The sequence below is a fragment of the Rattus norvegicus genome, chromosome 17, assembly GCF_021556685.1.
Source record: "Rattus norvegicus strain SHRSP/BbbUtx chromosome 17, alternate assembly SHRSP_T2T, whole genome shotgun sequence".
NCBI classification, from domain to species: domain Eukaryota; kingdom Metazoa; phylum Chordata; class Mammalia; order Rodentia; family Muridae; genus Rattus; species Rattus norvegicus.
Window position 1 is genome coordinate 67,519,951 of NC_141550.1, and position 22,253 is coordinate 67,542,203.

The 22,253-nt window shown below is 42.0% G+C and overlaps 1 protein-coding gene across 16 annotated transcripts in view; it reads right to left on the minus strand.

Moving 5' to 3' along the window:
* The window catches only part of Larp4b (La ribonucleoprotein 4B), a 78,795-nt gene that overhangs the window by 35,017 nt on the left and 21,525 nt on the right, over positions 1-22,253 (minus strand). For 8 of the 16 annotated variants that reach the window (NM_001107361.2, XM_087590760.1, XM_087590759.1 and 5 more), the window contains 4 exon segments: positions 635-775; positions 983-1,130; positions 12,326-12,385; positions 14,144-14,262. In NM_001107361.2, the coding sequence (NP_001100831.1) occupies positions 635-775; positions 983-1,130; positions 12,326-12,385; positions 14,144-14,224 (430 nt within the window). In that variant the 5' untranslated portion in view covers positions 14,225-14,262. 16 annotated transcript variants of the gene reach the window in all.

The following is a 22,253-nucleotide window of genomic DNA, read 5'->3' on the forward strand; positions in this document are numbered from 1 at the left end:
AATGGCGAGCATAAGCAATGCAGACCAAGAAGACAGGCCTTGGTTTAAAACCTGAGGTAAGGGGGTTGGGGATTTAGCTCAGTGGTAGAGCGCTTGCCTAGCAAGCGCAAGGCCCTGGGTTCGGTCCCCAGCTCCGAAAAAAAGAAAAAAGAAAAAAAAAAAAAAAACCTGAGGTAATTATACCCTGCAACAGTAAGAAACAAAATCCAACAGGTTTGCTTCCCCATGTTTCTTTCTTTCTGTCACTTCTTTCTGTCACTGCACTAACAAAGGGGACACAGTTTAAGTCCTTCTGGCTACCAGGGCCTTTATCCACTGCTCTGTTCTACTCTTTAACTCTCAGCCCACCAACCTGCCTTACCCTCAATTCCAACACTAATTCTCCACCTCTGCCTGTCTTGACACTTCACCCCATGAAAACCCTTGGCTTCTGGTACTCAGTGCCATTTGTCTCAGAAGCCACTTGATTCTCCAGCACACCTTCCCCTCCAGGGTTTCACTCCTGTCTCCACCAGTTTCAAGGAACATTGAGCAAAGGCAATGAAAAGTACATTGTTTAAAGCAAGACTAAGAAACTGACATTTAACAATTAAATCTCCAGACTCTCAGTGAAAACATCGCACAGCGGGCTTACCCGTATCGCTGTTCTCAGGCAGAGGTTCGTATTCTGCATGGTCTAGAGCCAGAGTGCTCATGTCTGTCTGCTCTGCCTCCTGTGCGTCCGGGAGCGCGGCATTCTCACGGCTTTTGTCGCCATCGCCATTGGCATCCGATCCTAGAATTGCAGTTTTGTCCTCAGAGGATGTGTTACAAGAATAACTTTCCCTTAAAGTACAGCTTACTACATTGGCATTACTCAAAATTTGTAATTGGATTGTACAAGCTCCCAAGGACAAGCCAGGGCCCAGGAGTGAATGGAGAAGACAGCATGCTGAGGAAGGCAAAGGTGTAAGTTAACAGCGGCTCCAGGCTCACTACTCACCCTGCTGGTCGCAGTCTGTAGGACGGCCGGGAGCCTCTTCCCAGGAGGCATTCACACCGACAGCCGCACTACTTGCCTCCAGATGTAACATATGAGTCCCCCATACTTTTGCATTAGGGTTTAGCTCTGAAACCTTAGTTGTTGGGACCTAGAAAAAAATTTCACATGTATGTATTTTTATCCTAAGTTCAACAAATGCTGTTTTGTTAGTTTATAGTAAAAACCAACACCAATATTAAGACAGTTTAGGCTCAAAAGCCTAGCTAGCTATCTACTCACACACACCTTGGGATTAAATGAGGCTCAAAACAAACAAAGCTGATGCAGTCAGAACTGCAGCTAAGTCACCCTTACAGTTTCTTCTAAGCTCAGGGCTTACTGCAAATGAGGGCTCCTTTATTTCACTCAGCTCAGCCTCAAAACCTGGATGGCCTAACACGAATCTCAATTTATAGGTTTACAAATGCAATACAATGTAAATGGCAACGTCTTAATTATAAAGCTCTAAACTGTAAGCAGAGATAGAAAACCAGAGCTCTTCCTTGCAGCTAAGACTCCTGAAGCACCAGAGAAGGTCAGAGCATCACTAAGGCAGGAGAACACCTTACAGTCTCGATAGAGCTACTCGCTCCCATTCCTGAGTCGCCCTAGCCTCTTGGCAGCTACAGAACGACTGCCCAGATCACCTACAGGAGGCTGCAGGTGATGCTGATTCTTCTGGCCTAGGGCTCTCACCTGTGCTAACGCCACTGGGGCTTGAGTCCAACACCCTACAGACAGCTGTGCAGCTACTTTATCTCGTTAACATCACCTGGAAATCACTTTGCAAGTCTCACTTTTTAAAGTGAATAGGAATTTTTTAGGTTTTGGTAGTGGTTAATTACATAAAAGTATATTTGGTAGTGAAAGAGTAAAATGCAATTTGACACTCCTCAGGTTCAGAACAGCTATTCAATTGTAGCGAAGTTTGTCGAGACTTTTAGACCCAAGGTCTGTTTAAATCTGCATGATTTTTTTTATTTATAGGTATTTTAATTTTAAAAGAAAAAAATCAGATGATAATAGCAACAACCACCACCAGCAGCAGCAGCACCAGCACCACCGTGCTGACATTGCTGGCATAAAGCACTCAGCATGATGCCTGGTGCACACCCGGCACTCCCAAAATCCTTAGCTCACTGGTCACACTGTCAATAGCAGCATCCCATGCTCAGACGCCGGGGACCTCATCCAAAGGCTGTCCAGCTCAAAGTATCAGGACAAACACTCTTACGGGATCCCCACTTCCTAGGCCTTGTTCAACTCCAGGCACATCAACGGCTTCTGTTTCTAACACACCAGCACTTCTGTACTTTGGCCCAGTTTGTCTGGCATACTCTTTCATTTACTTCCAGGATTGATCGTCTCTGCTCACACACTTTACAGCTTACAATATCCCTTCATTAAGTGAATACTCTCCATTTCCTTTTTTTTCTGGTACCAAAACAAAAATCAAACAAACAAAAAATCTGTCTTTCTTCTACTTACAAACCCTGAATTCTTCTCCAACTACATCCCTGTAGTGGCTATTTCCCAAATACCAACTCCAATTTGCCACTGAACTCTCTCAACAAACCACTTGCCTTTTCGAGCACACCACCAGTCATGGTGCCCTGAAGTAGAGCCCCCTCATGAAGGGACAAGGGGTCCCAGTCCTGGGTGGACCTCAGACTAGTGTTCTAAGCTGGGAACAGGCAAGCTTGTGTTTCTCCAGGGTCCAGCACAGACAGTACCCTGTGTGCACTGCACAGCACGAGGCACCACTGCTGCGCTACAGCAAGGGAGCATGGAGCACTGTAACCATGGACAGGCAGAGCAGATCCAGTCTCAGGCAAGGGGCAAGGGGCACGGGCCGTGAAAACCTAAAACTGTTTCTAACACTGCAAGTAGAAGGCTGCTGAGCCAAACAGTATCCGCATTCATTCTCTGAAAGTAACTCTGGCTTCTGCTACTTCCACTCCCTGGGCAATAACTAAAACACATGCCCACAAACAGATGCCTAAGCAAGTACCCATCTGGAACTCTTTACCTTGGCAAGTATTTCCAAAAAGCCAGGATTTTCCTCCAAGTTAAGTGTAAGCAATAAACGCCGATTCTTCAATCACAATTAAATGTCCAATTCATCTTTGGCATCTGGCGTCTCTGCAAAGGGCTAGTCTCATCTCTTCTCTCTTCCACCTATCTAACAAGGACAGCCTACACCTCACAGGCATCTGCAAGCACTGTGCTGGTGCCTGAGCACCGCAGAGCGAAAGGCAACCTGAGATCCTGGCTGTTACACACACGGAGGTTTAACAACTTTACTCAAGTATAACTTGCATATTTTTAAAGATTCCCACATATTTAATTTTCATGAGTTTGGATTCATAAAACTACCATCAGAATCCTCCAAAGAACCTGTTGTTTTAATTATAACTATTATATCTGTATTATTATACTAGTCTCTATAATATAACTTATTTCTCTTTTTTCCTTCTTGACTATCTGCATAAATCACTTTTTGAATTAGGCTCAGTTCTCTTCCCGGTATCCCAAAATCAAGTTTTTCTATTTCAATTTCATTCAATATATTAACAGACTCTTGTCACATGCACTGCCTATACACAGTCTTTAAATTACTAACATTAACACCAAGTAACATTATCTTTTCCTTCTTAGTGCCTTTTGTGGCTGAGCAGCATGAACAATATATGTTCTGTAGTTTATAAGACAGAAGTGCCCACAAGCAGCACTCAGTTATTATGGCCCGGCATAGTTAGTCTTCCATGGTGTCCACAGCCAGACTGTGTCTGTGCTCTATATAACTCTGGGGTGGGGACACCACACACACACACACACACACACACACACACACACACACACACACACACACACACACTTTGCTCACCACTATGTTGCCACCCAGCCAGCATCATTCAGAACATAGTAGAAAGGTGCTCAATGAAAACTTACCAGAGTAATAGCATAGAAACGTACATTTTCCACAAAGTAACAACAGTTTTAGCTCACAAATGACTTGGACCTTATGGGTAAGAAATTATTACATCTTGGGTGCTAAAGTGATGGCTCGGTGGCTACTTTTCCAAAGGACACGACTGGAGAATTGGCACAAGGTTAGGAGCACTTGCTGCTCTTGCAGAGGACCAGAGTTTGATTCCCAGTACCTACATAGTAGCTCACAACTTCTTACTGGAGTCCAGGGAATCTGGAGACCTCGTCTAACCTTCCCTAACACCAGGCATGCTGCACAGACATGCTGACAGATACATGCAGGCAAAACATTCGTGCACATAAAAATAAAGTAAAATAAATCTAAAATGAGAAATTTTTTCAAAGGAAATAAAGAAACCATTATTTAAGTGGTAACGCCCAAGCAGATGTCAGGAAAGCAGTCCATTAGGATTGTGGGTAGTTATTTAGGATTTGGAGAGAGCACTGACAAAAGAGATGATGCACGAAGACCTCCAAGACCTAAGGGCCTAACAGCAGAGAGCTCACTGCATTCTGCACTCCTACTACAATCACAGCAAGCTTAACAGGGAGGCATCACTACCCTCATTTCCCAAAACAACCAAGAAAGAGAAAGGTCATATCCATCAATGGTAATGAGAGGATTATAAGATTGTACCTTAATATCAGCAAACTCAAAACATTCAAGAACTGACTTCTCAAAATCCACATGAAAAATACTTTTATTACACAAAGGCCAACCTTTGCTTTACTTAAAAGAAGGGTTTTGCTTTTACTTGTATGAAACTTGCAATGGATTATCATCCAGAGCCCTAGTTTTATCTGCCTGGATCTATGAGTCAGAATTTTTTTTCTCTGAAAATGTATGGGTTGGTAACATTTATTACAACCAGAAGCAAGCTGAACTTCCTGCCACACTGTGAGGGTGTGGTGACTGTACATAAAGTCACCACTGCTTCTCTTTGAAGGACGAGGCATTTCACCTGCAGGCTCGGATGCTCTGTACATTCAAAACACTATGCTCTACTTTTTAAAAATTCCTGTTTCACAAGTTTGTATTACAAGATAGAATGGTCTCGCCAACAGGCTGCTGAACAGAACAAGAGGGAACTAGGAGTTTCTGAGTGGGGAAGTAATGGGGAAACTCAAAGAGATGAGACAATAGAGCAAAGGGAGGAATGCCTGAGGGAAGTCTGGACTCCTAAAGTTGCCCTGAGTTTTGAGGCACACCAATGCTACCTCTGTCCCTTCAGCTGCAAAGAGACATGGCTCCCAATATAGGGTTAGTTTTAAAATGTCTGTGACAAGACTTTGAAAATAAGTTTTAAAATGAAGGCAACACTATTAAACATGATAATATCAGAAGTATATGCTTGGACATTATCTCATAATTGAAAAGCCAGTTTAAAACAGCATATACCTTGTTTAAAGCCACAGGATAAAGACAGCACTCAGTCTGCATGTCGAATAAATGTACCAAACAGAACTGATAATCAGCTACTAACTGTGTGTACTTAAAACATTCAGAAACAATTGTGAGCATAGAGAAAAGCAGGCAAGAAACACTGATGGGCAATCATCCTATTTGCTTATCCCCATCTTACAACTGTCTCCTTAATTTCTAAGTGAAATCTATCTCCTTCCTATTACCGATAGCTTTTCTTACTGAAAAAAAAAAAAAAAATCCTATTTCAGACCAGCCTTTTGTGTCTATTGGTTCCATATCTATAAATTCAACAAGTCACAGATCAAAAATATTTGAGGAGGGAACCCTGTACCTCTAAATACAATTTTCTTGCTATTTCCCTAAAAAAAGAGAGAGTGTATGGTATTAGATATTTTAAGTATTTTAGAATGCCATAAGGTATGCAGAAGAATGGTTTTGGTATCCATAGGTTCTCGGAACCAATCCCCTGCACATACAAAGGGATAAGTCTATGCCCTTTCATTACTAATACTTTGTTACACCTGTACTATGAGCAACATTAGTTTCCTGTTGCTGAATAATAAGTGCATTTATTAAAGAACTTCTACAAAGATGCTCAAGTTAGCGACCCAGTATCAGTGGCAAAGCTTCATCCAAGCCATGGAGGTCGGAACATGAGTGATTTTTATTGAAACTAAAATTTTCTGCCTTAGACATATATAAAAATATATGTGTATATATGTGTGTATATATATATTTATATGTTTATATGAAATGCATTTGTGTTCTGCATGTTGTTGGTGACTTCAAAAACGTGCTGAAACACATCACACTGCCCATGTGACAGCTACCCTCTCTCAGAAGAGTAAGGTACACTGAGCAAAACAGTACCCATATGAAAAGGTCTGCACAATGCTGTGTGGGTTAATTAGGGGGGCATGCTTTAGCACCAACAGTTTACACACAAACTCTGGCTTAAAGATGTCAACTGATAATTCACATTTATTTTTCATTCGAAAAAGGTTAAATTGATACTTCATGCATCCAGTCTTAAAAAGATTAATACAGATTGCCCACAACCTAGAATTAACTAATTTTCATAAACACAATCAGAACATAGCACAGAAGTGCCACAGCACAACACAACAAACACTGAGAAGGCATACTTACTAACTGTCCACCTCTACTTTGCCATCCCCAAACAACACCATCGTCTGACACTGGTAGCTGATAAAGGGTCTGTTCCAAGGAAAATGAAGTATCTTCTAAGTACTGGGTTTTACTGTGTAGATCCTCATTAAAAGTCGGAGCATCTTCTGTCATGTTTTCTGTGGCTGTGTTAGCCCAGAGATAGCCCACTTGATATCTGTCACACCCACCCATCAGTCCTTTGGCAAGTGTCTGACTTGTTAGCCCTCCCATAGGGTAATAGGAAAATTCATTCAAAAACTGAGCATAGAACTCTTCGGGGATACTGTGCCAGTCCATTTCTGAGGGACTTTCAGACACATCCTCTGTGGGTAATGCAATGTGGTCGACCCTTGGCACTGTACATTCTTGGCTGTCAGCTGGGATGGCAGGAACTGCCTGGGGAGCATTACCAGGACTAGCTGCAGGCATATCCACTTGTACAGACTTGACACCAGTCAAAGAGGAACACTCCTCACAAGTGTCATGTAACACTGATTTCTTAAAAGTTGCCTCAGAGTTCCCCGAAAAATGAATCTCCCCATTTAAAGTGGACTCTTGAACTGCGGATCTGTTTTTTTTTCTTTTCGTCTTACATGGGCCTAAGCAGCCAATGCTGTTAGGATTAATACTGTCTTTATCCAAAGAAAGTTTCTCCTTCTCTTCTTGGCATGTCAGCTTTTGTTTGCTCAATTCTGATGCATTATTACCAAAGGCATTAGAAACATCTTTAATTGATTCAGTGTTGATGAGATGTGAATCAGGGCTTCTGTCACTGTTAGCCCACTCCTTCTTTTCAGGTGACGATGAGCTGTGGTTTAAAGCTGGTACAATTGTAAGGTTTGGGTTTTCACTCACCCCATCAGTTCCATAACTGTTTTCAATTTGACTTGTTTCACAATCAGGATCTGCTGCTACGCCAGACCCAATACAGGTTGCCATGTTCCCATTGGGCACAACCTTGCTAAGAACACTCGTTTCCCAATGAAAGATTGTTTTAGTACCTGACTTGGCATTTTCTATGTTCTTCTCACGGATCTCTCTATCTTTCTGTGGTCCCTTTTCAGCATTTGCTGGTACACAGGGCCCATCAGATTGGCTCTTCACATGTACTTTGTCTCCTGGTTTGTCATGTAGGCCTGTTTCCCTTGCTTCAGGACCAACACAAGGGAAAATAGATGCAGGGGATGTTACTGAGCCCTGATGAGGTCTGGAGTGATGGTGAGACTTGTCACTTGGCGGTCCTTGTGAAAATCCAGGCTTCAGGAGATCTGTCTTCTGGACCACCTCTTCTATGTCTGATTCACTTTTCACTTGAGTTAAATCATAAGCTTCTCTCTGAGCCTTGTCTGCCCTCCTACCTTGACAGACATCTGCTTGACACCAACTTTTCAACTCCCTCTTGCCATGGCTCTCAGTGTCTAAAATGCTCATTCTACCTTCATCTTGACAAACGGAACTATTTTCAGAATACAAGAACAGCTCCCCTCTGTTTGCCAGCTGGATACTTCCAGTCTCCAGGTTGCTATCCCCCAGGTGTTGCTCCTCCATACACACTGGTCCCCAGTGGGGTACAGGATTAGGGCCATCAAGTTTACTCAAGGCAACCTCTTTGAAATTAGCATGAACTGGGAGATTCTCACTGTCCAAGCTCTCCAAAGCTAACTTTTCAGGACTTAAATTAATCTTATCTAGACCAAAGGAAAGGATCCTGCCTGACCTGCTAGCACTGATGTGGAAGTAATCAGTATCTTCTAGTGGCTTTTCAGAGTCATGCTCTCTTTCCATTTCAGAGTTTAACCTTTGACTAGTGCTAACTGTTGTAGCCTCAGGTTCACCAATCCCATCAACATAGGAAATATCATTTGGTAAATTAACAAGTGAGTCATCCACCTGACTTCCTAGTCCTGAAGCACTGCTCGAGCTCGCTTCAGATATAGCACACGTGCATTGTAATGAGTCACTGCCTATGTTAATATTTAACTCAGGGAGTAGGCCAGTATTATGTAAGGTACTATGTTCTGTGTGATCTTTAGGGAATTTGGCATGAACTTTAGCCCTCAGAGCCTCAGCCTGTAGGTCACTGATGCATGCTTCATCACATGCAGCAGAGCCCACCAAAAGCTCAGAACGACAGCCACTTTTCTCACTAAACACTTCTTTTGTTCCATATGAGCAGAGGACATCTTGGGGTAACAGCTCTTTCTGCTGCAGCTTTAACTCTCCTGCCCTCTGGATGGCATCTGTGGCAACACATTCTTCCCTGATATCTAAGGGCCAATCCTCCTGGGAAACTCGGTAAGTAACAGCTGAATGCCATTCTTCTGCAGCTGCTTCATACATGGGAGTACACAATTCCTCATCCATGTTCATACACTCCAGATCTATAGCACAAATACTATAAAATCTGTTCTCCCTTGAATTCTTACAAAGTTTGTCACCAACACAAATACAGCATTTATTTTGCAACTCCCCAGCAGACACATTAACAGAGTTATTCTCACTTAAATTACTGATTCGCCTGTTTTCTTTCTCTACTAAAGAATTTTTACAAGTGGCCAGGCAACACTGCAGATGGTCACTTAGGAAAGGTTCCTGCTGCTGGTCAGGTACGTGTGAGAAAGGCTGGTCATTTTCAGAGCAAACCTGTCTACCACTGCTCCTACACAGTGGGTCTCTAGCAATCTCAGGATCCTCTCCAACAGCAACAGTATCTGAACTCTCATTAGCCTTGTCTGCACTTTCAGACCCATAAAAGAACCTGTATGAGGTGGAGGAATCACAATTCCACGACTGCTTTGATCTATGGTCCTGTCTGTGCCCAGGCCCTGTAAGGACTCGAGCGTACACAGTAGCCCCAGCGGCCGCTCGGCTGGGTCCATTGTCAACATTATGAAGCTCCTCACCTTCAAGGCTATCGAATAACGAAGATAAAGTTTTACTTATCTTGGTCTCCAGTTTCTTCTCTTCCACACATTTCTGTAACAGGCCGATTTTCTCACTCTCATTGTCACTACTGAGTTCTCTGCTGAAGCAACAGCCCATATCGAAACTTCAAAACTTACATCCCAACACTTGTCCTTTTTTGTGCCTCTACAAATGTGTCTCACACTACCTTGCTACAGTTCTGCGGCTAAGCCAACACCCTATACCAAAAATAGCTCCTGGCAAAGCGGTCACATGTTCCTGCCACTCAAATCCCAATCCTAATGACAACAGAGTCCTGCCTGACATTCATCAGACTTCTTGTGCTGAGATCCAAATGGCACATGACTCTAAAGCTACAGAACAGGGAAACAGAAACATAAATGTGGTTTCATCTCATCTTCATAAACTTAACTCTAAAACAACTGAAGTTAGTAGCACAGCCAGAAGACATTTCAAACTTCTGTTTTTTTCTTCTTCAGTGTTTCAGTATTACCTGGATTATATTTCATAAGACAATAACCACCACAAGTTAGTTTGTAAAGTCCCTTTAAAGAGAGCAATACCAGAACCTTACTCTGTAACATTTACAACTATGAGACTGTTAGATGACAGACAATAAGGCAGCTGGGCAAGCCTGAAAACTTGAGTTCAATACCCAGATGGCACACCTGACCTCCACATGTTCCACCTATGTAGGCAAGGTACGTGCACTTGCACACTTATGCATGCGAGCAGACAGACAGACAGACAGACAGACACAAATAATAATTCTAAATTTTACAGCTACATAATCTCATTTTCTAGCTTTAAAAAATTTAATGTTAAGGAATCATGTTTATTTTGTCAGGCAAAACAATGGAGTGACAAAGAGATCCATTCTGAAGTGTCAATGTGAAATAACGAACTTTCCAGTATTTACCTCAAAATAGTCCAGAAAATAAAGTTCTATGTCTATACATGCCTTGAGTGTTATATGGGGTAGGACTGAAACATGAACAGCTGAATGAGAGCTAGAATGACTGCTAGGGTTCATGATGCCTACATTGGGATGTAAATACTATTTTCTTTATAGATATCTGAAACTTGAAATTAAACATGCACTGGCATTTCTATTAAGACTTCTCCTGGAGCTAGAGAGATGGCTCAGCAGTTAAGAGCACTGACTGCTCTTCCAGAGGTCCTGAATTCAATTCCCAGCAACCACATGGTGGCTCACAACCATCTGTAACAGATTCTGGTGTATCTCAAGACAGCTACAATGTACTCATATACGTTAAATAAATAAAATATTAAAAAAAAAAAAGACTTCTCCTAAAATCAGTATATACTGCTACAACATTTAACCTGTAAGACACTGTGCTTTAAAAGCAGACAGTTGTCATTTACAAACAAAATGAAAGCACTGGCTATTTTCATGAGTGTGAGTCTACTTATGTAGTAGTTAATCTAAACAGTCACTCAGAAACAATGTCATCAAAAAAGATAGTTTGTCTATGGGGGTTGGGGGAGAAGGTAAAGTCCTAGAAGTTAAATCATAGCCTTGTAAATGCCAAGCAAGCACTCTACCACCGAGCTATATCCCAAGACAGTTCCTTTGCCTACGTTCTCTGATCTAGTTATCTTTAGTTTGGACTAGTAAGATGGCATAGTGGATAAAGGCCCTGCTGCCAAGCCCGACAATCCCAATTTTATCCCTGGGTCCAACATTGTAAGAGAAAATACTGACTCCCTTCAAGTTGCCCTCTGACCGACTGACCTACACACACACACACACACACACACACACACACACACACACACACACACACGCCCATGCTATGACATATGTACATGTGTGTACACATACACATATAAGGAATAATTAAATATAATGAAATGCCATTCCGACCCAGTTCAAACTTTCCTGACTACAGAGATAGTGCATAAGAATCGAATCCTCCTATTGTGACTAGAAAAGACATGGCATTCCCCAGAAAAGCAAGCACTAACATTGCCAGTCTTTACACACCTCTCTCAAACAGCATCTTTGCTCATTTATGGTGAAATCCAACAGGACCACTTCAACAGAAAGGTCTGAGTTCAGTCTCTGAGACCCACGTGACTGAGAGAACTAAGTCCTACACGTTGCCCTCTGACCTCTACGTATAGACTGTAGAACATGTGCTAATTTCATAGATGCTATGTATTTTAGAGAACAGAACACTAATGTTTATTATGCTGTCAAGTTCCTAAGGTTGTTAGATACTTAGAAGATAAACTAAATTTGTAGTTCTATGGAGATGTACTTCCTATACGCACATATAAATGCAAAAAGCAAGATTTAAAACAACGGATTCCCACTCCCTTGTGTACCTAAGACTGACCTCAAACATGCTCAGTATTTAAAGACGAGCCTGCACCTTGTTTCTTGCCTCCTGGTAGGATGAGAAGCAGGAGCTACCTGAGGCTCTCTCCTTACATGTGAGGCAAACCCTTTACCAACGGGCACACACTTAGCCTGTTGCTTATTCTCTTATTAGAATTTGACTTGCATACTCTAAAAAAGTCATCAAAATGTAAAGCTAATCATATACATATGAAACAGACTGACTGAAAACAGTCATAAACACTTGAGAATAAACTATCTGACGCATTGTGAAAGAGTAGTGATATTTAACACACTCAAGGGCACAATCCCAAAATGGATCCTCCATTTAAGAAACATCTACACTTAATTAATTTTGTTCACAATACATATTTGGGTAGTCTTGGCTGTGGCTGGGCAATCTGTGATAATCTCAAAACTAATTTACCTGAGTCAATGCTGGGAGGGAACTTGTTTGAGAAGTGGTTTGCGATATAGGACCATTCATCTGTAAAATTGCAAACATCAAAACTCCATTATAACATTAACAAAACATAATTTTAAACCATAGCAATTTAAGTAACACCAAACCCACTAAAAAAAATTCACAATTTTACATAGCAAAGAAATCTGTAAAAAATTATACCCAGAAATACAGTGGCACCTTAAAATGTACAATTTCTCAAGTTCTAACTAAACATTAGAATTTCTGGTAGTTTCAAACTGAGGTAACTTTAAGAAGCTGTTTTTCCCCAACACCCATTTAAAAGTGTTCAATATTATTGTTTGACAGGATTAAAATTCCTAAAGATTTATTATTTTTATGAATGTGTGCATGTATGTATTTATTCTTGTGTGCAGGTGCCCTCAGGGACCAAGGGATGGCCTGAAGTTGCACTTAGAGGAGGCTCTGAGCCTCCCAGGGTGGATGCTGGGGACTGACCTCTGCAAGAGCAAGGAGTGCTCTTAAACACACAATTCACTATGTTAATATGATAGCTAGTTTTTAGGGCTATTTTATGTGCATGAGTGTTTTGCCTACATGTATGTCTACATGCCTGGTACCCATGAAGGTCACAAAGAAGGGTCAGGTTCCCTGGAACTGGAGTTAGAGATGGCTGTGAGTCATGATATGGGAGCTGGGAATCAAACCTGGGTCCTTTGCAAGAACAAGTGCTCTTAATTGCTAAGCCATGTCTCCAGCCCAGATTTTCTTTCACTAGTGTGTATGTACACACTGTGTGTGTGGGCGGGTGATGCCAGCGTGCATAGGAGTCAAAGAACAGCTTTGACAAATTTGTACTCTTTCCACTGTGGAATACGGTAAAACAAATTCAGATGGGCAGAATTGGGTGACAACTGCTTTTACTCACTTTCCTGGCCCCAAATTGTATTTTTTTTTAAAGATTTATTATATATTACTGTAGCTGTCTTCAGACACACCAGAAAAGGGCATCAGATCTCATTATAGATCTCATCATATCTCAACCGTGTGGTTGCTGGGACTTGGAACTCAGGACCTCTGGAAGAGCAGTCAGTACTCTTAACCACTAAGCCATCTCTCCAGCCTGCATTTTCTTGATACAAAACTCTAAGTATTTCAAGTTATATCTTTTGTTTTCTGTATCTCCTAGTACTGGTAGTTTCTGCTAATAAAGTTGCAGATATTTTTCCAAATAAATATAATTCAGTCTGAAATATAACAACTTGCTACTTGGGGGAACTACACGGAAAAAAACATTAAAATTGAAACTAGAATTTCCTTCACTACCTTTTCAATATACTATAAAACAAGCTGACTTTCCTTTGAAAATATGTCATAAGGCCCTCATTCCAGGGGGAGTCTGGAGGAATGTCACACACAGGATGCACAAAAAAAAAGAAAAAAAAAATCTAAACAGGTCCAGCTAAGCTCCCAGCTAATACCATCAGATCACACCACCTTTTGGATAATTATGCTTCAATATAGCTATCGCTTCTCTTTTGTTAGAAAACAACACAGTTTTCCCTGTAGGTCTTTCTGAAAACTTCTGTGTGCATCTCTTGCTGTAGAGATCTCAGCCAAGAACACTGGATGAGTAAGTTCTTTTGCTCTGTTATTGTTTGATATACGTGTTCTAAGAAACATACTGTTAGAAAATTACTATTCCTTTTAACCTCTTCTTAAGTCCATAAAGAGTCTGAGCTCTTTATCAGAAATAGGAATGGATGGCTGTGGCCTGTGGCCTACAGGCCTCCCCCGGGCCTCCCCTCTGAGGACACCTACCAGATGAGAGCTGTCCTTGCCCTCCTGGACTCGCTGTGCCTGCGGTTCAGCCACAACTTTAGCGTCCTGATCAGAAGTCATGGGCTCCACTGGAAAAGTATAATGCTAAACTCAGGACGCTGGAAAAGACAGAATGTGAAAGTTAGCTTTGATTTGAGAAGCACCAGTTTTTGTTGTTTTATTTTTGAAACAGCCTAACTGCTTAGGCCTAAAATAGCTGGAACTCATAGGAGCCCAGGTTATAAACAACTAACTTACCATAACCCTCCTTCCTTAGCTTTCCCAGTGCTGGGATGACAAGTGTGAGCCACTCCACCCAGCACTATAACTGATTCTTAAAGTAAAATTCCTAGGTCTGAGATTGCTTGAGTCTTTCAAATTGTTTGTTTGCTCTCTGGATTCCAAGCAGTTAGGAACGTTTGCCCAGAATGCCCATGCTATTCACTGAGCCCGCAGCAAGTTTCTCCTTCTGACCAATTTTAGAAACTGTGTGCTAACAAACAAAAGCTCAGGAATTCATCTTAAAACCTAAAATTAAGGAGTTGATAATCAAAGAATATTCACAGCTCAAGAGCAAAAAAATAAAAATAATTTCAAACCTGGTCAAAGAATACAAGTACACACACAAAAATGTTCCCAATGGAAAATGAGGAACACACATACTAAGATATTCAAATACCTCACTAATCATCAGGGAAAAGCTAATTAAAACCACAAAAAGACACCACCATGCACCTGTTCAGATGGCTATAAAAAAGACGGTGACAAGTGTTGGCGAGGGTGTGGAGAATGGAGAATGCAGAATGCTGCTGGAAGGACTGGTGCAGCATTGCTGAAAACAGTAGAGGTTTCTCAAAATTTTAAAAATAGAACTACTACAATACATGATCCAGCGATCCCATTTTTTGGTATACATCTAAAGAAAGCAATAAGCTCCTCGTGAAGACAGCCCATCCTCGCTGCACTACCACTCACACTAGCCAAGACAGACTCAGCAATGGATAAAGGAATATGAGAGGGAGCATGCACTTGTTCAGACTTAGAACAGAAAAATCGGAGACATGTTGAGCTAAGGTAAATAAATCAAGCACTGGAAGTTGAATCTGTATGAATTCCCTTACAAATACAACCTAATCAAATAATCAAATAAACACACACACACACACAGCAGGGAGTGAGGGAAAGAGGGAAACAGAATAGTAGTTTTCTGGGTCTGGAAAGTAGAAGAGGAAGCCACAGGTCAAAGAACTCAACAGTGCAGTAATCTAGCATGATGAGGTCTCCTGATCTCATACAGCACAGGTCTATCAGTTACTGTGCACAGAAATCTGCTATGCATGTAGACGGACACATAACGGTGAGTAACACCGAGATGACTAATGACATGAGCCACTTTACCATGTATACCTTAGGGAAGTATATATTAACAAATCACAGAATCCACAATTTCAAAAATAGAAAAAATATGAACCCCAAATTTGTATATTTATAGTTTGTGAATGGTCCCATTTATTTATCTTGATCAAGAACAACAGTTGTGGATGAGGCATGGTAGCAAATACCATTAATCCCAGAACTCACGAAGCAAAAGCAGGCGAACCAACCAGTCTGCTCTACATATCAAGATTCAGGCCAGCCAGAGCTACATTAAACAGTAATTGCAAAGGAATAATCTCATCAAAGAAACTGAAAATATATGAGCACAGTTACACAAACACTGGAGCGTTCGGGAAATGCCCTCTCAACTCAACACTAAGCAATAAACCACATATATCTTATCTAACTTTAAAAAACTACTTAGAAATAGACAACTTTCATGACTATTAATGTGGGGGGTCCTAATCATTTAGTTCTGCGTTGAAGGCATTTCTTCTTTAATGCTTCACAAATAAGGTAGGGTGCAATGTAGGCCAGGTACCTTTCAGTCACTTCTGAAAACAATGGCCAGGAGGAGGGGAAGACAGAAGTAGCTTGCTCTATTTCACTAAGTACCCATGCAGGTTTTTCCACTTGCACTGTTTAAGTTAGCACACAGAGCAACCAGCGGGTTTCACCACACATCTTCACACTGTCTGTCTTCTTCACACATCTTCACACTGTCTTCTTCACACATCTTCACACTGTCTTCTTCACACATCTTCACACGGTCTGTCTTCTTCACACATCTTCACACGGTCTGTCTTCTTCACACATCTTCACACGGTCTTCTTCACACATCTTCACACGGTCTTCTTCACACATCTTCACACTGTCTTCTTCACACATCTTCACACTGTCTTCTTCACACATCTTCACACTGTCTTCTTCACACATCTTCACACTGTCTTCTTCACACATCTTCACACTGTCTTCTTCACACATCTTCACACTGTCTTCTTCACACATCTTCACACTGTCTTCTTCCACGTCCAGGCCTTTCCAGCTGGGTTCTCTTTCTTCTCCCAGTTAGTCCCAAATTATGCTGTATTACTTGTATTCCATTTTCCTGTTTCCCATCTCCCTAAGATCTTGTCTCATGACCCTTGTTTCGTGAGTGCCATACATGCATACATAAACAGAGAAGGAGGGAGGGAGACAGAGGATAGAATTGAAAATTTTAAATGTTAAGTTCCAAAGGAAACTGTGGACTTGTCTTTGAATGTGGTTTGATTTTCAGCTGCCTCCATTTTCCTGAAAATATCTTGATTTCAGGTGTAAAATTTTGTATGTACCGCATTTTCTAGGCAGGTTATTTATCGATGGCCATCTAGGCTGGCCCCACTCTCGACCGTTAAGAATGGTGCAGCAACAAACACGGGTGAGCAAGTGTTGTATGCTGACTTGGTACACAGACTAGGTATAGTCAGGTTATACTAAACTATTTTGAGGAATTTCATAATGGATGCGTGAGATCACATGTCTGCTGGCCCTCTCCCAGGAGCCTTACCAGCATTTGTTGTCATCTGCTGTCTTTATTGACTTAAGGTTATGTGTTTGCATGTATGTCTGTCTGTATTTAGTGCCTATTGAGGCCAGAAGCCGTCAGATCCTCCAGAACTGAAGATACAGTTGTGAGCTGCCTTGGGTGCCTTTTTCCAACTGCTAAGGATGGAGAGGGTTTTTCATCTTTATAATGTTTCTCCCTATTTTCCAAAAGCCTGGTTCTAAATCCCAACACTCTTATTAAGGAAATTATTTGATAATCAAAAGCAATCTCACACAAACATGGTAACATAGATCTTTAATTCCAAAACTTGGGAGGCAGAAACAGCCAGTGATTTACAAAGCAAGTTCCAGACCAGCTAGGGCTGCATAATGGCTCCTGACTCAAAAGAGAAATGAAATTTAAAAATAAGTAACAACCAATCTCAGAAGGGTGGTGTCCGGGTGGAAGGAAACTTTCCAGTAGGGAGTGGAAAGGTTTAAGACTGATTTAAGGGCCAGATGTGGAGGTGTCTGGTGGGCCTTTGGTCCCAGCACTTGGGAGGCAGAGACAGGCACATCTCTCTGCATTTGAGGTCAGCCTGGTCTACAGAGTAAGTTCAAGGGCAGTCAAGGCTACACAGAGACACCCAACCTTGAAAAAACCAAACAAACAAAAAACAGAAAACAAAATGAAAAATGGAAATAAGGAAACAGGAGGGAATTGGGGGTGTGTGTGTCTGCCCTATGAAAAAGCTTTAAGGATACTTGGTAGCTAATTTAAATATAAGCTGAACTGAAGTAACCTGCATGGGTAGATAATCTACTCTCAGAAGTCACAGGTTATTGAAGTTATAGGTTATTAAGAGTCAATGACTCCCCTCACCTCCAAAGTTGCTGATCAGGAAGATCTGAAAATACCAAATAACACAGGCAATTGCCACAGTGGCTGACTGCCCTTTCGGACTAGATGGCCTTATTGCTGAAGACACCACATGATCTAGTTATAGGTCATAGAGAAATCAACTGGACTGAGATTAAAAGGCTTTCTCCATTCAGTACCAGAATGGGCTATGAAGGCTCTTGGGTGAGAACTGTAATGAACAACCTTACTCAATGCTGGGTCTTTCATGGTGTATCAATCAACTTGCTAGGTAGGGTGTGCTCCACTAGTAAAATAGAAGTATGTCTATTGTGGGGGTAACCAACTTCATTCTGGCTGCTATTGAGACCCACTCCACAGGGGGAAACCCCTTCTGGTCTCATTAACCCTGGTCAGAAACTGGGACTGTAGAGGTTATGGACCTTATTCTGCTAAACAGGCGTTATATGCCCATCACTTCTCCTTCTATTAATCAGGCTTTTGCAAAAGCTATCAACTCTGGCCTGAGAGACATCTGCTGCAGTAAGAATTGTAACTACAGACAGACTCACAATGGTCAGAGATCACAGTGACTGCTGCACACTTAGTCATCAATGGGACATCCACAGTTGTCTACCGTAGGCTCAGGGAATATCACAGAAGACAGTTTAAAGACTGTAAGAACCTAAAGAAAGGATAAGATGCTTTGGAAAGCTCTCTGCTAGGTACAACATGGCCACTACAACTCCTGAACCCACAGCAGCTGTGATTATGGGACAAGATTAAGGCCATCAACCTACCATGTGGAGTGGGCACTCATGAGGCTCCATAAGAACTGTAGCTCAGGCTGGCCTTGACACTCTTGCTATGTGGTCAGAAGACTTTGGACTTCGGGTCCTACAGTCTCCATTTTCTATATGCTAGGATTGCAGACATACTCCACCATGCTCCCACTAAATACAGTGCTGGGAGTTGAACCCAGGACCTTGTGCATACCAGACAAGCACTCTACTACCTCACCTATATTCCCAGCCCTAAACAGGCATTAAAATACCTTAGTCTTAGTCTTAGAGATTATTGCAAATCACCTGACCAAAGAAAAACAACTAAACACTTACCTAACGCACCCCACAAAAAAACAAAGAAAAAGCTGGAGGGAGGACAGCTCTGTTTAAATGTGTAGCTATGTCTGTACATGTGTGTGTAGTAGGCACACACACACACAGAGGACAGCGGAGAATATCAGGTGTTCTGCTCTATTACTCTCTGCCTTAAACCTTTGAGACAGAGTGAGTCTCAAGATTTGGAGGCAGGGTGACAGCCAACCTTACTGACCCCCGACTCTGGCTCCCACAGTGCGAGGGTTACAGATGTGAATGCCATATGCAACTGTTTATGTGTTGCCTAAGACTTAAACTCAGGTCCTCCTGCTGTGTGTCATGTGTTCTTACCAAGTGAGCTATCTCCCCAGCCCAGTAAGGTCAATTGTGAAGGGCAGATTTAGTTATGTAAGAAAACTACTAGGGAGGGGGGACTGGGAAGGGGGAACAACATCTGAAATGTAAATAAATAGAACAGTTAAGACAAAAAGAAAAAGGACAACAAAAAGGAACCTACTTAAGATGATGGTGTAGAAGCTGGCTTTCAATTGCAGTGAATGACAAGAGTCAGAATGACAAGGAACAGTTTCAAAGAACTGGAGTAACAGAATGTAAGTGGCACAGGGCTCAGTGTGCATCAGGGAGTGAGCAGGGTAGTCCAATCCAAGTCTGCTCGCCTCAAGCCCAATGGCAGGAGATGTGTCAACCTCTGGAGACTCTACCGCAAGGCCTGATGCTGCAGCAGAAGCTGAAGCTCCAGAGGATATAGCTGTATCTCGTAAAGCACATGCGTCCACATGTACAGATTCCAGTGCTGCTGGCTTCCCTGATCCCAAAGCACTCCCGAGTTAGGCTCACAGTGGGCAATCTGAGGTGTCTGGGGGAGGAGGAGTGAACCCTCTAGCTCACAGCCTACAGTTAAGTGTGGTCATCAGGAGCTCCAGGTACACAAAGCACAGAAGCTACTGAAGTGAAGACTGCGGTGACAGATATGACACTTGTCCAGCATGTGCTCGGCACCAACATACATTGTAAGAAACATGGTCCAGGCTGAATCGACGACATCCCCCACTCCCGCCCACCATGAAGAATCCAATTTTGGAGAAGTGAAGAGAAAGCCACTCCTAAAGGTCATTTACCATACTCTGAATAGTATTATGAGTCTAAGAACTAGAATGTCTTTTTCTTACACATATTTATATAATCCTTTTTTAATTTTTCAGTGCTGAGTAAACTTTTAAAAACTGGCTCTCCCCTCTTCCATTTTAGTCATTCTTCTCAGCCCCTTCTCCAGTCCATTCACCCTTCTAACCTTTAACTGAAATCATTTTACTTTCACACTACTTGCCACATTATTTTGCTTTTCTGTCCACAGCTATTATGGGCTTTACATAATTTTGACTGTTTCTGTACCTTGTTCAGGTTTTGTTGTTGTTATTGCTAATACAGTCTTTATTTTGAGGACACAGAAAGCTGCTTCAAGTTGGGAGGATAGTCCAGTCAACAAAGTACTTAGCACTGAGTGTGAGGAACTGAGTTCAGATCCCCGGCACCCACATAAAAGGTCAGGTGAGTGCAGTAGTGCACACCAGTAATCCCAGCACTCGGAAGGCAGCAGCAGGAAGATGCTCTGCCTGAGGCTAGCTGGCCAGTTACTGTAGCCTAACCACTGAGTTCCAGGTTCAGTCAGAGACTGTCTCAGAAAAGGGCAGGTAAGCATTGTTTGACCTTTGGCTTTCATACACATGTGCATGTACACAAATATATACCACACAACAGCATACATGCACAAGCAAATAGTAGGCTGCCCAGTAAGACAAAGGGGATTAGGAGTGCAGGGTTCAATGCCCAGCACTGTGTGAACTATGTGTAGCAGTACCAACTTGTGCTACCTACACCTCAGCAGATGGAGTCAAAGGGACAGCCTCAGCTGCCTTGCGTGCCAACATGAGTCCAAGTCTCAGTATAACAACTGTTCAAAAGGGCTACCACCAGTTTGGCTGACACCGAGTGGGCTGGGTTTTGTTTTTTGTTTTTTTTTTTTTTTTAAAGATAAACCTGGGATATCTTAATAAGAAAGCAAGGAAATTATTCATGGTAGGTGTAGTTACACTGAATGAACACTAAATCCACAGCAGAAATGTATATAAAATATGGTATCTAAAAGTCCCTGAAAGCTAAAAACATCACCTCTATAACTGTACTTCATTATATACGTGTTGCGTGAAATAATAAAAAGGCAATCTACAATATCACTGGGCGAGAAGTAGGTGGGACTTCTGGGTCAAAGAGGGGAAAAGAAGAGGCAAGAAAAGGGGACTGAGCTTTTGGATGAGAGAGCTTGAAGGAAAAATGTAACTAAGAGGCCTCCCCAGTTTAGATGGCAGATCCTTCAGGATTCACCGCCGGAGGATTTAACTAAAAATGGCTTTGGAATCAGGATGATAGTTGCTGCAGCCAGCAACTGTGTTACCTGTTAATTCTAAATTAAGATTGTGTGGTGTTTTTCATCATGGGGCGAGTAGACTGGATTCCAGAGAGGAAAGTACAGCAGTGAAACGTGCAAACCAGCTAGCTGTGTGAATTTGAATGCGTGAGGCTGTCCTGGCAGTGATCCACCGTGGGAACTTAGCAAGTCGGGTGGAGAAATTTCGGAGCTCCAGGTCAGACGAGATGAGACCAGGCCAGCGCCTTGCCGGAGATAGCATAGATTGCCTTTTTATTATTTCACGAAACATACACAGATTCATCATCCTACAAATTACTAAGGGAAACAGTTATGTAGTCTACCTCCCACAGATGAATCAACAATTCATAATGACAAAAAGTTATCAAGAGAAGAAAAGCCTCAGTAAATGAAGAATGAATGAAAGATTTTAAAATATCAGAATGTAAAGAATCTAGTGCTGAACACAGCAGCATACACCTGCATGTCAGCATTCAGGAGTCTCAGGCCAGACGACCGAGTTCCAAGCCCGCATGGAGACTGCACAGCAAGACTGACTGGAAACAACACAGGAGGAAGAGGGCGGTGCTCATCAACACAGGATAAAACGTTGCCTGCACAGTTGATGGAAGCTTTGTAACTACTAAATCAGACACTGGCTGGGGCCATTTTTCAGTCTTGTCACTGAAACTGGAACTCTAGGCATTTTTTTTTTAAATGTAACAACAGTACCATCTAAGAGGTATTTGTGCAAAAAATAAAGCAAAACCACATTTATCAAACCTCTAGATCTGATTCCCA